Raw genomic sequence first — 17,948 nt, forward strand, 5'->3', positions numbered from 1 at the left:
AAAAATGCTCAACCCATCTCGAAGCACAGAATATTTAAATAACCTTTATTACGAATGCGATGCTGCTGAAATATGCAATATGCACTTTTAAAGAAAATGTGCCTACTGCTTCAAATCGCAGACGGTTACGTTTTATTTATCGCTTTGCATCTTCGCTATAAATTGTTCAGTGATCTGTAACGTTTGACAGTGTTTGAGTGACCAAGCGGAAGGAAACGCAATGCTGCACCCAGTGGTGAGTTTGTGCAGTGATTTTTTTCTGTATTGGGAAAGGACCGGCAGCAATTAAAATGGATATCCCCGCGGAGGCGATAGAGTTAAAAAACAAAACATTTTTTGAGCGCTCGGCCATTTAGCAAATTTCATACTCCATTATATACATTATATACATTTCGGATGGTAAAAAAAGTCTTTAGATGTCAGTATATGATGTATAATTTTTTATTTGAACATTGTTAATACAAACATAAATTACATTAACATACAATTTTCATTTAATATTGTGGCATCTCCAAAAATTTACTGAATTTGTTTTTTATTATTCAAAAAAAATTGATCGCTCTAGTAGTTTAATTACGTTAACAAACCAAAACTAGCAGAATATGCCAGTCGCTTGGTTAGTTTTTCTTTATTCCGAAAGGTAAACCGAACTCTGGTGTATGGCAGAAAGAATTAAAAGTAATTAAAGGAATTAAAGTGTGCACTAGCTTTTCCTTCTGCGGCTTCGGTTCGACAAATGAGTTTTCCTGTATTTGTGTTTCACGTTATATGTTATAAGTTGCGTTTTGAAATTTAGCATTGTATATAGAATTGCTAAGAATTTGTATAGGGATCCTTAAAACTACCCGGCATTATATGAAATAAATAATATTACTTTTATCTTCTAGGCATTTTATACAATACCGATTTGATAATTTCAAAAGAAGCAAATACTAACCAAAAATGACCCAAAAGTAATTATTTCTGAGCCAAACAGGTTTGTCCCTAATTAAGTGTGCTGATATTTTTGGTTAGTTTTTGCTCCTGTTCCTCTAACGGATAAAAATTTCACTTGACTAGTTTCGTCTGAAATTGGATTTGGTCGTTAACAGATCCATAGAGATTTTGAATATTTTTCACTCTTTAGTTTTAGCAAAAATGGCTGCGGTTCCAAATTTTTAAATAGGACAACCTACTTTGGTAGAGTCGATAGGAAGAAGACAAAACCAACACATTCCGAAAAGATGATTTTTTTGGGAATCTAACTGTAAAATTGGATTGAAAATAACCTTATAATTGAAATATTACCAATTAACATACTCTACTATTATTTATTTAGTTTTGTCAATAATACATTTGATATCCGTGTGCATAATATTTTGAGTTGTAGAGTTGGTGCAGAAATCGAAATAAATTTCAAACCGAAGCAGTTTCCGGTGGAACCGGAAGTGAAAAATATCCGAAAACTTAACTCTTTACCATTCATCTATATAATTTATTTATAACGACAAACCTAGGTATCTTATATATATTTGTTGACACTTGGTATATTAATTGAATTGCACACAGTCTGTGGAAATCGAAAATTGCAACTTTCTTTCGTTGACAACACAATATCATGCTATTTTTTCATTCCCTATTTTGCATTTTCATTCCGCATATTCTCTTTTCTTATGGTCTTACTTTTCTACTTTACATCATTCGGTACACTAAAAATAGCAAATTTGTGGTGTTCAAAAATTAGTTTATTAGAATTAATTTTTTTTTCCCTCATACGATTTTCGTCACATTCATATTTAAAATGCAATTTACAATCTGTTTCAGATATTATTATTAGCAATAATTTGCACGGCAATTGCCCAGCGGCCGTTCAGGCCTGTTCCAGTAGCTCCACAAACTCCGGGACGACAGGTTAATATTATTAGCGAAACGAACGATGTTGGCATAGACGGATCATATAGATGGAGGTAAATGGAAGTAAAATGAAACAAAAACTTTCTCATTCATAGCCATTTAACTTACACTTGATTTTATTTGTTTCTTGATTACATTAATAAAATCTACTTAAAATTTGTAAGATGTGAAAAAAAAAGGAAAAATAATAATAAATTGGAAAGTAAAAACCATTTTAATTTTTCTCCTTTTCTCCTCGAGAAAATACTAATTTAAATCTCATTGGAATTATTAAGGTTGGGTTAGGTTGCTTCTGAAATTACATTTTTTTTTGTCCAGTTTTGAAGCGGACAATGGAATATCGGCGCAGGAATCTGGTCAGTTAAAAAACGCGAATTCGCAAGATCCCATTGAGGAAGCTCAAGGATCGTTTCAGTATACTGCTCCCGATGGCACACCCATTCAGCTGCAATATATTGCCAACGAAGGAGGTTTTCAGCCTCAAGGTACCAAACTATTTATTTCATTTACTTATTCATTATTATATGGTAATAATAATTACCTAACAGTTAGCTTGGTTAATTTTGATTAAACTTACCGACATTATTTTTAGGGAATCATTTGCCTGTGGCACCGCCCATTCCGCCAGAAATTTTAAAAGCATTGGAATGGAATGCAGCACACCCGGAAGAAGAAAGAGAGGAGATTAGTCGACCTGTAACTGGATTTAGGGGAAAATGATTAGTGGTTGTTTTGTTATTCATATTTTATGTGTGTATATATATTTTCCATTATGTTATAATTTTTTGCATTAAATGAGTTTACTCGCTAACCTTATCTTTGATTCCTTATATCACTATTCTGGAACATTGACTTAACTTAACAATAAAATCATAAATAACCATGGTTTTTTAATTTTTTTCGAGAAATGATTCTAATAAATAATAATTGTTTTATCCTTCTCGTGAAAAGTGTATTCTTTTTTAGTTACGTCATTGTTCTTCCTTAATAATGTTTTCCTTTGTTTAATCTACAAAAAGTTCAAAGTATTAATCCAGTTTGAAGGAACAAATATTTTTCTCAGTTCTATATTATTTGTTACTCAGATTTGTCTGTGGTATTTCAATATATAACAAATTCTTGGCCACGATCTGTTCATATTTGCATTCAGTTGAGAAAATTTACGTAAAGTACGAATGCGGAACTATTACTTAACAAAATTGTCAGTTCTAACCGTTTGAGTTCGATCGAACTTGAAGAAATTACATCATAAAAGTATAATGACAAAATGATGAAGGCGCAGATATTGAATTATAATTTTTATATTTAAAGAGTGAAAAAGTTCCAAGAAATTAAAAACTCTTTATATGAAAAATTTAAAAATATTTCGATGTTTCTGGCCGGGTACGCAAACAGTCACAACTGTATGAACGAAAATAATGAATAATAATTCAAAAATTAGTGCTTTTTTTTACATAATTTGGACGCTTATTTTACATTAATTAAGATACTTACATTTAGCTACTGTATGGCAAATATACATTTTTTTAAATAATCAACCGAAAGTATTTTTCTAAAAAGTTTAAGTATTTTATGTCAACTTCGTGGGACGTTTATTTTTTTTCCTTTTTTCGTTTCTTTTCTTGTTTAAAATGAAGAATATTTGTATGGAGGAAAATCCAGGTGAATTACGCAGATCGGGGCGTAACTTTAGCATAACAACAGATACCGAAATTACAATAAACTACAATAAATATTCTGTAGTTTCAAATCCGTATTCTCCTCCAGCTCGACCTTGAATTTATTCTGTCCTTTAAGATAGTTCATCTGTACCCCAAGGGAAGCATGTTTTATATTTGTTTCTCCTATAAACGTGCAAGAATTTACTTAAAATTGAATAAAATTACACAGCTGGGTTATTTACGTAACATTTAGAATAATATAGATTAGGTATGCTACGACAGTTTTTGAAGTTAAAATGGCGCAGAAAAGTCAACTTTTTAGTTGAATTTAAATTTTAATTGAACCGATAATAAAGCAAAAAATATATTAGTTCGAAAAATATGGCACCTGGAGATATTTCTCTATTCTATTATCGAAGAACTTATAACTAACAAAAATAAAAAAACTAAACAAAATATTCTATATTCAAAATGAAATTACATTTTGTATTAGAGAATTATTTATAACCAAATACACAATGGCGATTTTCACTAGTATGGGGAGAAAACTTTTTTTGTGGTAATCACTTTCGGCGGTTTTGCATTTAAAATATATACTATAGAATGAAACAAATTTAATCTTCCCTTTCCCCCTATGATGCTTCACTTCATGTACACGAGCGAGCTGAGAATTCGAACCTTTAGATTTAGTTTAAACTGTAGCGCACCTCCAGTTCCCAAAATAATCGTTCAAGAAGACTAAATACAGAAAACATATACGGGAACGATAATGCTTATGCCTGTAAAGTTCATTTAATTAATTCTATGCCATTGATTGAAAATATTTCTTTCTTTTTTCCTTTTTTACTAAAATGCGCCGCAGATGGCTTAAGTGTAATAAAATTAAAGTGTGCTGGACGGGTTCATCAGCAGTTGATTTGAGGCAATATTGTTATCTCTGAAACTACAATAGAAAAATTCATCAAGTTTTCAGACATTAATATGAGATAATATGAGCACTCCATGAGATTGATCTTCAGAAGATTAAAATTAAAAATACAGTCCGTCACCAGTGAAAATTAATTTATTTCGAGAAAATTTGACAAACTTTTGAGGGCCCTCTGTTCTTGTATTACTGTAGTATGTAACACAAAAATAAGACAGAATTTTGTAAAATTTGCCAGTTTATCTTTTAGAAATGTATTAAGAGCGTAAAGTGGGACATTACCGCTTGAAAGATACGTTATCTCGCCCGCTGTGATGGGATAATACAATCATTACAAAATTAGTACAGTGGATTTTTTTTTGAGATCAGAAGAAATAATGCGACTGCCACTGTGCCTGTAAAGGGGAAAATGCGATCTCTATTGAATTTTTGGAAATTTTGAAGCAGATTTAAAGTTAAAATACAAAAGTTCGTTTTCGTTACCTGAATGATATTTGTAATGAGGTAATGAGGGTTTCAATTTATATTAAATTCGGAAAAAATTAAGATCGTATCCAACTAGTGTGCGAACTTCATGTAAGGATCAATAATTTTTGGCTTTATGTTCGTTTTTGCGCACTTTATTTGCTCCTTAAATATTTGTTGAATTGGGAAGAAAAAAAAAAGAAACAACCTTGTCCTCCTGCACACTAATTTAATATAAAATCTGTGTTTACCTGAGCCTGAGCAGGAATCGTAAACTAATATGAAGGAATTAAAAACTGCACAGCTGGGTTAAAACTTTCAATGTTTATAAAATATTTAGTTACCTTCAATTACATTAAGTTAGGGAAATTGTTTGGTGGGCGAAAATGCAGCCAAAAGAACAAATATGGGAAATTTTGAAGTGGTACCAGAAACTTTCGTTTTTAGACAGACCTCTTGATTCTTCTATTATATATGTGCGTTAATGCAGCTTTTGTTGTTGAATTCTTTTAGTTTTTTCAGAGTATTCAAAACCAGTTTTGAAAACAATCTGAGTCACAGTAATTGTCAGATGATCTATTCGTCCTGAGCCCGCCCACGATACGGCTTGAAGTTGTAATTACCCCGACGCGATGGTATCATCCTCATCTCGTCTTGACATTTCACATAAAACGATGGTTTAGGAGGTAACAATATTTATTTAAATGTTATTGTAAAAACGTAATTTAGGAGGAGGCATTTTATATGGCCGGCCCATGTGAATATCTTCGCGTATATAAAAGTTCGCCGTCATAACTACGCGCGTTAATTGTCTCTGTGCCCGCGTGGGTTTTCGTGTAATTGATAACATGAGTAAAATTTCGCTGGTAAGTTTAATGAAAAGATGTGTCGATTTTGTTTATTTTCTGCACTATCTTTGTTAAACCGTTTTTAATCGGAAATATTTGGGTGACGTTCATAAAGTAAATTTCACAGAGGTCCTGTTCTATAACACAAAAAATAGCGAAATTTTGTATAATCGAAAAAAAAAACACACGTAGAATTTTCCGATTTTTCATACCAATGTTAACTTTTATTTTGATTCTCTACAATTCCATCGTTGAGACTGGTTTAATAGTTTTTCAAAAACTAAAACGAATTTTCGTTTTAAATTGTGTGTCTATATCTTGTCAGCGTTGTCAATGTAGTAGTTTTGTCACAACATTTTTTTTTTATTGATTAGTCTCACAAACAACGAAAACATTTTGGGCAATAAGCGTGACGAGAACGCGTATTTGTCGCTTATTTAGCTCAGTGAGCATTTGCGATGTTTGAATAATATATACAAAAAAATATGGTGTGATATAATGATACAATTAATAGTATTAGTACGCATATTATTCAGTTAATTTGAAAAATACGCCTTCAATTAACTATAACTAACTTATTAAAACTTGAAACATTCTAGATATTTCTAGCAGTAGTGCTTGTAAGTACTTGCGCTCAACGCAGGCCGCCGGTTCAAATCCAACCAGGGCAGATTATTAAGATAATCAGGCAAGAGTCTGATATAGGACCAGACGGATCTTACCAATGGAGGTATATGTATATATTTTTATTAAACTAAGTATATAAAAATATTAGAAAAAGATCACAGTTGTTAAATAAAAATTCGTGCATTACTTGGTTCTCTTATATGTAATGTTTCGAGTTTTTAATTTTTGTACTTCGTTATAAAAGTTTTTCTTCTTAACGCTGATTCCATTTTTTTGGTACTAGCTAAGACCGGTTTTGGATTGTATCGTGCATAGAAATGAGAACAACTATTATGTATCTACTAAGCAGCAAATGGTCTATTTGCTTTCAGAAATCGACGGTAATTTGCAAAGTGATTATTGCTGATTAATATTGGTTGAAGATGTTATTAAGAAATTCAGTGGTAACTAATATTATCTCAAATTCAATTTGTAATTATTGCAGTTATGAGACCGAAAATGGAATTTCTGCGCAGGAGCAAGGCCGATTGAAAAACCCTGATACCATGGAAGCGCAGGGACAATTTTCATTCACTGCAGATGACGGAACCCCAATTCAACTCCAGTATACCGCCAACGAAGACGGCTTTCAGCCTCAAGGTATTCTATATCCGCATCGCGTATCATCACTTCTAACTTTGGGAATTGCATTTCAGGTGCTCATCTTCCAACGCCTCCACCAATACCCGCGGCCATTTTGAGGGCTTTGGAGTATAATGCGGCTCATCCAGAACAGGACGAGGAGCGTCCTAGACCAGTTGGACGCCGTCGACGATGATAAACGATGTATCTAGAATTCTGTGATCTTACATAAAAATAGGATATTAATTTTTTTATTGACTGTAGCATGAGTAACTTATAATAAATACTCGGCAACTTGGAAATGTCGCTTAATGCCATGGGCGAATGAAATTAAAACGCTAGATTAAAAAAATGAAAAATTTATTTGTGTGCGATTTGACAATAAATTAACGTCTCGGGTTATTGACGGAGATTGTTTTGAGGTTTAACCCAAGCCACCTCCAGTCAATGAAGCTAGAGCGCTAGTGCTGATTCTAGGTTTTAAAATAATGCCCGTAATTGCGTTTCTCGGTCTTTGAGCGTCGCTATATCTGATAATGGGCCTGTACCCATTTTCGTCAGCAATATAGCTGACAGTTATAATAGTATTTTCATCAATTTGGTAGCTATATTCTCCTTTCACTGTGATTGTGTTGTCGCCTACAATACCTCGTTCATTGTGGGTGATTCCGTTACTGGTTTCATATCTGCAATAAAATTATATAATTAACAGATTTTAGTAGTACTAATTTCAGTCAATTAGTCACCTAAAATATGTCAAGTTACCGAATGGTTACTTTTCTGCATGGTGGAAGATAAAGTCTATTTTGTCAGGAAAATGTTTTTATTAATTGCTACAACACACTGTTAAGTTAATGAACTTAATTAATGTCTAAAACCACATGATGGAATTAATTCAAAACAGTAGTTTTTTTGACAAAATGGTGTACATCAAACCGTAAACATTTAAGATTAATACCATCCATCTTTATAATTAACGACTGTGATGAGGTAATTTTATCTTCACTTTGGGTGTTGTCATAATTACCTAGTGTTTTCTAGTTTCTTACCTGGAAATCTTTTCTATTGCAACGACGTAGTAGTTAACGACAGTATTATGGCGGTTAAATAGACTTTGTTCTAACAAAATATTTTTAATATGTTTATTTATTTATTATTATGTATTTTAAAGTTCGATACGAATACTTAAAAATTATTTATCATTTGTCACAGAATTTTTGCAATAAGTAAGTTTATGTTTAATTCTGCTTCTTCAAAATTTTTAATGCTTCTGCTAAAAATGATCAGCCTGCACAACTGATAAACGATAGCTCAGAAATGAATACAAATATAGATTTGCAAACAATTAAATTCAAGGTAACATTAAAGTGTTGTGTAAAGGAAAAGAAATAAAGACTTTTATGGAATGGAAAAAATAAAATATTGAAAAGCCCCACACACAATATGTACATTAAATTAATTAGAAATTAATATAAACAAATTAAAAACCTGTTTATTACATTATCATTCTTTAACAGAGTTGTTCTTGCTGGATAGATATAATGTAAAATCTTTAGATGCAAGCCGATATGCAACTAAAAAATCTATTATTTACGTTAAGTTTACTTTATAACGGGTTTTTTAATGAAATTTTAGGACATGATGCGCAAACAAATTGCTGCTACTGTCCTGTTTGTTTAATTGCAAATTGTATAAAATAAAGTGTTTAAACTACAAACATAACATAGCATGAAGCTACATTTATGTTTTCCTTATATATTATAAAATTTCAGTAATAACGTTTTTGATATAAAAAAGCGTCACCTCTATTTATGTTAAATGTCTAAACGTAAACGAGTTTGCATTAATTTCACGATTCGAAAACACGATATAATAACGTACCTGAAATTGTAGCCTTGTTGGTCAAGGTAATTGCTGTAGTTGATGATTTTGGAGTCGGAATCCTGAGATCTAATGCCGATAACGCGATACACAAACACGCATCCCACGAACAACCACTTTGCCGCACTCATCTTTTGTGGAATTCCTGGCTTATTCAATTTCCTGTCGATTTATAATCTCACTGATTTGTGATGAATCAGTATCGCAAGGATCGTCAAAATTCAATTGTCTTTTTTTCGTTCTTTTTGCGTCGAACGACTTGGTACGAGGGACTTCATTGGCGTTTTCAGCGTTTAATGGGTTCAAATGTTTGCTTAACTGTGTTTTGCTTTGTTATCGTGTTGCTAGAATTTTAAATAACAGTTTACGGAAACGTAGTTAATGTATTTAATTAGGCTCTTAGGTTATATCGTATCTTAAGGGTAATATATATGTAAAGTCATTCATGTCGGCAACAATTTTTTTAATTATTGGTTAACATCATCTTGAGAAGGTAGGCAGCGTAATTTTCAAAGTATAATCTCTTATTTCCTTTGGATTCGAAATAGTAAAACGCTTTTTTATAAAATGTTTCTTCTTCAAGTTTGAAGCTACCATTGCTGCCACTGAATTTAAAATTTTAAACCTAGCATAACTAAGTAAGTGTAAGTGTCATGGAAGCTGGTTTGGAAATTCACGTATTTCCAGTAATTTTTTGCTTAGTTATCATATACCAAATGTCATACAAAGTCAGTTTCACGATTATTTGGGTGCAGAATTTTCGACGTTTGTTTAAAAAGTTGTAAAGTTTATTTAGGTTTTGCTTCTAAATTTCGATATAAGTTTAGTATGTTTCGCAGCTTAATTGTTAATTTTAAGATGAAAGTTTTGGCAACATTAGCTGTTGCGAAATTTGAAACTGGGAGGCCGTTGGTTGGTCTGTTTGAATCGGTATTTTGGTGTCTTACGTTGGGTTCCATATTGAATATTAGAAATAATAAATATCTCACATGCTGGTGTACACGCAAATTATCTTTTTCGCCAAATGCATCAAATCAAACTATTTAAACCTAGAATGACTTTTAAAAACTTACCGATTCTGTATTAATTGAACCAAGAAACGCTGGAACTATTTATATTTTAAAAAAACTTTATCAAGTGAATCTCTGATTGTATTTGTTTGGTAAGAGAAATAGACAAAGGAGTTAGCAAGAGATAGAGAGGTGGGGGAGTATTCAATTTCAGCCAAACAAAAAAAGCTGTCGTAAAAATATAAAAAGCCCGATCATCTCCACATAATAATTTTACCATATTAGAGTGTGTTAATCACGCTTAATCTTAGAATCAAGCCTGGCCCTGTCAAACGCGCCGCATCTGATTACGGACTGACTGAAGAATAATGAAAAAAAAATCATGAAATCCCATCCCAAGACGCAAGGTCTACCTGGCGATTTTATTTCTTTGTAAACATTTCAAATAGGCCATTATTAGAATGTAACTTGCACTTTGGAAAAGGTCGCCGCCAATATACGGGGCTCGGAAAAAATTCGTACCATTTCGATTATACAATAATAATTGCTGGGATGATTTATAGAACATGTTCTTTTACGCAGCGTATAGACTTCGATTATAATAGTGTGGTCGAGGAAAGAAGACTCACGTTTCGGTGAACACAATATTTTTGTTTCCAATTCAGAGGAGATCAGCCCGTTAGAATTAAAACTAAACTAAATTAAAAGTGTTTCTGTTTCGATATTTATTTTCTTACAATTTTACTCAAACAATATATTTCGATGTTTTATGCAAATATGTTAACAGTGCTCTAATTTGTTATATAAAATTGTACAGCCATGTGTAAACCTGCCTCCATCTTTTTGAGAATTGTATAAAACATCAATTTTATGAATATGTTATTAATGATAGAAAATTTAGCTAAACAATTTTACATAAGCAGTTAATATATAGAATATATGTTATTGTTACGAGAGGTTTAAAATGACTACTTGTAGAATATATTTACCCCCGAGTTCACATATAAAAAGAGTACTGATCGGAAATAGATTATTTTCTTAATCAGTTGCACTGATTTTAAGTATTTAGTTTTGCTGAATAAAGACCATTACTATTATCATTATTATTATTACTATTATTATTATTATAAATAGACATTTTTTAATATAAATTCATTTCTATTTCAGTTTTAGCAATTTTATCAGTTCGGACCACTTCAATTTTCCTTTTCCATTCCACACCATTAAAAATACAGAATTTGACCACTGAGAACTTGAATTGATTGACTAATTGAATTGAATTTGGTTGAATTGATTAACGGAAAAAATGGGGATAATTTACTCAAAATATTTAATTGCACAACAAATTGTTATCTAAGTAAAAAGTAAAAAAATTGTACCAATTTGTAAGTTTTATTTATTTATTTATGAAATTTGTCATAAACTCTCAAACGATACGACAATTACTTCCTCAAAAAATATCATAAAATCAAAATATGCAAGTGAAGATAGATGAAAGATAAATGTTTAAATGGTTTAAACGTTAAAATGGTTTGGTGTATTTGCTTTTAAGAAATAATTAGAATTTAAAAATTGCGGCAAGTCCCGACTTAATTTATTGGCGTTGGGTTACTTTTGGAACGATATTTTTGAAGCTTTCGACTATCTACTTGCAAATACTAGTTGACTGAAAACCAAGTGTTAATTGGCAGCGTAATTTAATTTATAAGCGGAAATATTTTAAAAAGTAAAAGATAGAACTGCTTCGAACATTCCAAAAAAAAGAGTATATCTCAACCCGCAGTGATATTTAAAAAAAAGTAGTTAATTTGTGCTGATTTTTTGGCATAAAATGTTAAAACTAAATTTGACAAAATTGTTTGCGGCAGCTACTCGAAGATACACTTAATTTATTTTTTAACAATTGACAAATTGACGAATGAATGATTTATTTTTTATTAATCTCTTTTTTTCATTGATAATCTACTAATAATAAACTAACTAGAGTTTGTTGCACAAATCATGAAGTTTGCAGTTTGAGACGAATCAAGAGCTGCAAACTGCAAACAAATCTATTTGTACAAAATTCAATTGAACCAGTCGAATATTAAGTTATTGTTGCTTCATGGCTGATACGAATAATTAATTGTGTGTATTCGCCTCGTTTGGGTTAATAGCTGCAATAGCTGTCGCGTTCGTGGCTATTAAAATATCTTCTCACATAACTCAGACAACGAGTGAGAGTGCAATGCCGCGATCCTTAAAATCCCCTTTGATTAATCATTGTTCTGTCGTTTTTTGAATTACCTGAATAGTAATTGCACTTATTATTTTATAGATGCAATTATAATATTATGAATAAACATCGAATCCTACACGCCCAATAAAACACGAAGAGGAATCATCTTTTAACATTTCTGACCTTTTTGTACAGTATACATCAAAAGTTCAAAATATGTCTGCCTCAGTGGCGGAACCGACTGGTGCTATATAGGGCGAAATAAATATGACCATAATTAAAATTGATTATGTTACAACAGGTTCATAATAAAAGAGTTTGTTAGGTTTTATGTTAATAATTATTGTGACCTGAATTATCTTTGGATTTTGAATTGATGTAAAATTTATATTCCCCTGTTGTTATCTATGTTTATCACGCAAGATAGAAATTCGAATCCTAATAGAAATTTATTGACATAGGATTTCTTAGATACGCCTGTGGATTACCAAATGTAAGATGCAAATTATTGCAGAAGGAGGGTTTGCGAATATTTGCGGCAATGCATTTAAGGTAATCTGTATTCCATATATAAACTAGGTTGAAATTCTGATTTGGTACAGTATCTACCATCGTATAGTTAGTGACCATCGCGCACCATGAAGATCGTGGTAGGTTTGAGCGAGCAAGAATATACATGGGTGGTGATTATCAGTGGCCGTTGGTAGGAATGCAACGATGTGATTGTGTGAAGTTCGCGTTAACTATATATCAAATAGTTGATCGTGTCACCTTCCTAGTCCCTACGGATGCGGAGTTCATTTACCTAAGACAACATTTTTTAAGTTTAATAAATATCCAAGTATCTCGCCACTCTTTTCCGATTTCATTAAAATTTATTAATATATGGGTTAATTTGGCGACACGTCACAGTGGCGACTTTTTCAAAACTTTGGTACTTATACGATATTTTTGAGTTGGAAGCATATACATTCCAAAACTTCAGTGAATATTAAAAAAACTAAATGAGCTATATGAATTTCTTTATGGTGTGTAAATACTTCAGTTGCATAATTACTTTGCAAGAATTACTCAATTCCATTCTACTGGGAGCAAAATCAGAACAATAGTGTTATTGCAGATACAAATTAGGATGTATGGTTTAAACATGACACTGAAGTCCTTTATTTCAGTTCTGATTTCTAAGTAGGTTAATTAAAATATTTATTGGTTTTTCACTTGCCTTTTGAAGTGCATTATTGAACAATTTAATATCATAAATATGTAGCCAAATTCAACAGGTCAGCTTAGTTTGAATGCCGAATCATGACTATTCCCATACAAACTTCATTTATCCTTAATATTGAATTAAACTAAAACGGAATGTGCATTTTTGAGTTCGATTTAGTTGACGAAAGTCTTGCAGCTGTCAAATTATATAAAAGAGAGGTGGTGGGGTTAATGCTTCCCTTGTGTGTCTCTATTTTCTGCATGTTTTCTGTTTCAGATTGTAGTACTAGCTATTGCCAGTTGTGCGTGCGCTCAATACAGACCATACACGCCCGGCCAAATCATCCGAATTCTACGACAAGATCAAGTAGGACCCAATCCAGACGGATCGTATCAATGGAGGTAATTTCAACTGGTCTAATTTGACCAAATTTAATTAGATTAAATCGATGGATAGTATTAGGTAATTCCCTTCTTACCGCACGCTTATACGAATATTTTAGTAGTATCTTTGTACACTGCAAGTAAGATTGAGTCATAGACGACCAGCCTTAATCTTTTTTCTATATTGGATAAATAATTTGCTAGAAAGTCTCCATTATTAGTTTTGTATGTCATGAAATGGGTATAAACTAGTAGTTTCCTATTTCACAAATTCCAATGAAATTTTTAAAAATTTAAAATTTGACGGTTGATTGGATTTTTTCAATTTTAGTATCATGTTGCTTAATTCCTTTAAATTTCCATATCAGCATGTCAGTTTTTTGAAACAAAAGTTATTTCATCAAAATTATCATATTATTATTATCATCATTATATTATTATTATTTGATAATATTGTGCGTGACAATTATTGACGTATATAAAAATATATTCATAAAATATATCGTGTCATGATATATTTTTCAGTTACGAAACTGAAAATGGTATAGGCGCAGAAGAACAAGGTCGCGTGAAGAACTTTGGTAACGCTCAATCGGAGGCCATGGAAGCTACAGGATCATTCAGATACACTGCTCCAGATAACACTCAGATAGTTGTATCATACATAGCCAACGAAAATGGATTTCAAGCTTCTGGGCCTCATCTACCGACACCTCCGCCGATACCGGCAGCTATTTTGAGATCATTGGAGTACAATGCAGCTCATCCAGAGGAAGATGAGAGTCAAAGCGGAAGAATATACGGGAAATAATTATGCTAAAGAATTATGAGTTTTAGAAGTGTTACTGCGATCTCTGATATAATGTTTAATGTTGTTTATATTATACGAGTACTAAGCAATTGATTAGATTACCACGGTAATCCATAAAGACAGATATTTGTAGTTTATTGATCATTTTCCTCATCCTCATCATCTTATCAACTTATCCAAATTCGTACCTATACCTCATTGTGGGTTTTATGAGAATATTTAACCTCAATAGTATAATTTAAATTTGATCCAAGCTTATTTGGTTAGATTGGTTAGTTTTTTGTGTTTGCATTAAATCTGGAGCGAAATGCAATAACAAACTAACCAAATGTTGTGTATACCGCATACTAAACCGTCATCTAAATCAAATAACATTTGTGTAACAAACTTTATATTGAAAGAATTTTGATGAGATGTTTTATGACATCGCTAAAAGTAGAAATATACAAATTTTCGATTAATATTTTAACTCGTGACAACTGTAGCTTAATTATGGTCAGAACACTACCAAAATATATTTCTTAAACCTTTCAAAGCTTTTGACATAATGGTGATTGCACCATTACCAACATTACTTGAATGTTTTTCCGAAACAGATTTAGAAGATATAAATTTTAGAATGCTGTTAAAAATTTCACTGGAATATGACAGGCAATATTACATTTTTAAATTATATCCCCTAAAATATCGGTAACCAGATAATCAGGCTGGATTGTATTTGGGCACGAACCGCGAGGTGGCACTTGAGGCGGTTTTAACGATTTGCGTCATTTTGAATTTTGTCACATATACTTTTGTGTATGTTTATTGGATTCAGTTGTGAAATTGTCACCATCACGTTAGAGAAAATGGTTCTCCTGATGTATTCAATAAGACACATAGGGGACTTTCGATAACGAGACTGAAGAACAAATATAATAAATATACTAAATATAATATAATATATAAATACAATTCTTGCTGTCACATATGGTGCGTAATTCAACAGAAAAAGGTTATTTAAAATTATTTTTGTTGATCTACTCGTGTGGTGACTTTATTATTTATTAAAAGGAGCCTTCTATAGTTGGCTAGGTTTCATTTCAATAGCGAATTATTGTCATATTACCTCACTTAAAAGAAAGTAGTAGACTACGAGGATTAATATAAATAAAGAGAAATTCGAAAAACAGTTAATCATTTTGCGACGAGCCAAACAAAAAAAATTGGTGGTTGCCTCTCGAATAACCATTAACATTTTCATGCACCACTCTATACAACATTCTACGAAATGGTAGTGTAGCCACAGCTTATAGATAGCGAAAAAAAACTCTAGTTAACAAAATCAAAAAGCTCTATTTTGTAACACAATTCAATACAATTTCCTATGGACCTAATTTCTAAAAACTTGTAGGTAGGTGTAAAGTCAAGTAGCAAAAAAAAGTTATATTTTCCATTTAATTTTTGTCTATAACAATCTATACGCGTCGTGTACTATTAACACTGTGATTTTTACATTAAAGCTATTTTATGATATGTATCTGTTACATTTAAGCCTTGACATGGTTTTGTTTTCAAAGCACACTAGTGAGAATGCATCACAGGTTAGATTTAGCTAATTTACCTAATAAAACTTTTCAATTAAACTAACATTTTCCTAATACGAGGTATACACTGCAAAATACACAGTCAGGGTAGTAATGAATTAAAATTAACCAGATTTTTATACCTGGAGGGTGTACATAATTCGGGAAATTGATTTCGCTAGTACACGGTTACCTAGGCACAGTCGAAATTTGCATTTGCTTCTATTTTACACGATAATAAAACGCATGGTTTGAATAACAGTCGGTGCAAATAACAACAGGAATCGGTATTGTTACATTTTAAAATTTTGACGTAAATTTTCTCAGAAGCAAATATTAAGCATTTATTTTAAATCAAAATATGTTGAAATATAATGTGAATAATAATAATTTTATATAATAAAATTATATATTATTATTTAAACCGTCCGTTCGGCTGTTACAAAAGCAAACTGCAAATATAAGGCAGAATTGAATTATTTAATTAAGTAGAAAATGTGGGGATGTGTCTGTTAACCTTAACGCATTAGAAAAGTTATAAAACTCTTACGATTAGGTAGGTATAATCATTTACTCACCTATAAAAGTATTAACATCAATAATTAAATACTCTACAGTTTTTAAGGACTTCATATATGCTCTAGATTTCTTTAGTACCATTAGTTATATTCACTAGAGTCACATGACACATTGGAAACATCTCTAGAGACTCTAAAACACTGTAAAGTCTTGGTGAGTTAAAGCTAAAGCTCCAGTGGACGGGATAATTCTATGCCTAATATCATTACCGCAAGGTGATTGCATTATTTAGGGGGTTGTAAAATTTTTTTGTCGTCCATTCTTCTATAGTAAACCTCCTACAACACAGGTTTGTTTCGCAAGCTCTAACTTTATTTAGTTTAAAATATTGAGACAATTTTAACAATAAATTTACAACAAATAATTACACACCTTTAACTCCAAAAATTTGTTAAGAGTCAAGCATTCTTCTCAGCTGTTTCTAATTACCCAATTTATTTAATTGTTAAAAACTAATCCATAAAACCATAAGTGCGATCTTATTATTTTATTGTTAGCGTCGGATTCGTATTCGTAAAATCATTTACTGAACATATCGGCGCCAATTTCGAAAAACGGACGAAGACAAAATTTTGGTTTGTTTAACTAGTATCATATCCTAACCTGTGATATGAGTTTGCACCTCACAATAAGGAAGACATTTCCGGATATCCCTACACCAAAAGCATTTGTAAAATAAAATATAAACAGTTGTTTCTCAATTTAAAAATTTACCTAGAAGGTCTGAGCAATGCCTTTAAAACGACAGTCTGTGACTAATGTAGTCTATTTTGAATGGTAACAATAATAGTCAACAATGATATGTACAGAGTGTGACATCTTCAGCTATGAAGTGTTTAGAATAACACTTCGCACCTCATAAAGTACAATATTATGATATGTATCCGTCAGTCTCATTGTCACGAGCACGACAAAAAGTTGCCAAGGAATCCAATAAAATTTACCGAAAATATTAATAAAAATATAGATTTTTCTGATATGTATCTTTTCGCCGACGAAGCCGTCTCGATGGGCACGATCTCCACTTCCGCCATTTTGAATACCGACAGCAGCACGTGCGACATGAAATCGGCATTTCTGGTATTTATTCTATCGCTGATTATTTCCATGTAATCCGCACATTCATCCTGAAAATGATATTGTTATAGTAAATTTAAAAACATTCGTTGCTTTTTTTTATTTAACCGTTACATTCAAAAAGTTATAAATATCACTTTTTAAAAAAATTATATTTATTTATAATATTGGAAA

The 17,948-nt window shown here is 31.6% G+C and overlaps 4 protein-coding genes across 6 annotated transcripts in view; 2 read left to right on the forward strand and 2 right to left on the reverse strand.

Moving 5' to 3' along the window:
• The first annotated feature begins 100 nt into the window (after positions 1–100).
• Positions 101–7,408, forward strand: LOC132697141 (uncharacterized). Its single transcript, XM_060662434.1, has 8 exons — positions 101–235; positions 1,804–1,946; positions 2,212–2,378; positions 2,486–2,610; positions 5,727–5,810; positions 6,392–6,522; positions 6,904–7,058; positions 7,115–7,408. Exons 1-8 carry the CDS (start codon positions 221–223, stop codon positions 7,234–7,236), a joined length of 942 nt encoding a protein of 313 aa, XP_060518417.1. The 5' UTR covers positions 101–220; the 3' UTR covers positions 7,237–7,408.
• Positions 7,409–7,460: 52 nt separating this feature from the next.
• On the reverse strand, positions 7,461–10,039 carry LOC132697512 (endocuticle structural glycoprotein SgAbd-5-like). The gene is made up of 3 exons (XM_060663113.1): positions 9,995–10,039; positions 8,922–9,265; positions 7,461–7,726 (listed from the first exon to the last, which is right to left on the reverse strand). The coding sequence occupies exons 2-3, from the start codon at positions 9,050–9,052 to the stop codon at positions 7,465–7,467; spliced, it is 393 nt and encodes a 130-aa protein (XP_060519096.1). The 5' UTR covers positions 9,053–9,265; positions 9,995–10,039; the 3' UTR covers positions 7,461–7,464.
• Positions 10,040–12,749: 2,710 nt separating this feature from the next.
• On the forward strand, positions 12,750–14,669 carry LOC132697511 (endocuticle structural glycoprotein SgAbd-4-like). Of its 2 annotated transcripts, none has more exons than XM_060663112.1 (3): positions 12,750–12,799; positions 13,636–13,760; positions 14,268–14,669. In XM_060663112.1, exons 1-3 carry the CDS (start codon positions 12,788–12,790, stop codon positions 14,551–14,553), a joined length of 423 nt encoding a protein of 140 aa, XP_060519095.1. In that variant the 5' UTR covers positions 12,750–12,787; the 3' UTR covers positions 14,554–14,669. The 2 variants fall into 2 exon arrangements, with proteins under 2 accessions (XP_060519095.1, XP_060519094.1); XM_060663111.1 differs by having other exon boundaries at positions 12,784–12,832.
• Positions 14,670–15,868: 1,199 nt separating this feature from the next.
• Positions 15,869–17,948, reverse strand: part of LOC132697510 (uncharacterized) — a 127,019-nt gene continuing 124,939 nt past the window's right edge. For both annotated transcript variants that reach the window (XM_060663109.1, XM_060663110.1), the window contains exon 15: positions 15,869–17,824. In XM_060663109.1, the coding sequence (XP_060519092.1) occupies positions 17,597–17,824 (228 nt within the window). In that variant the 3' untranslated portion in view covers positions 15,869–17,596. The remainder of the gene's footprint in view (positions 17,825–17,948) is intronic.

Source organism: Cylas formicarius, unplaced genomic scaffold (assembly GCF_029955315.1).
Source record: "Cylas formicarius isolate icCylForm1 unplaced genomic scaffold, icCylForm1.1 PGA_scaffold_1__22_contigs__length_36826433, whole genome shotgun sequence".
NCBI lineage: Eukaryota > Metazoa > Arthropoda > Insecta > Coleoptera > Brentidae > Cylas > Cylas formicarius.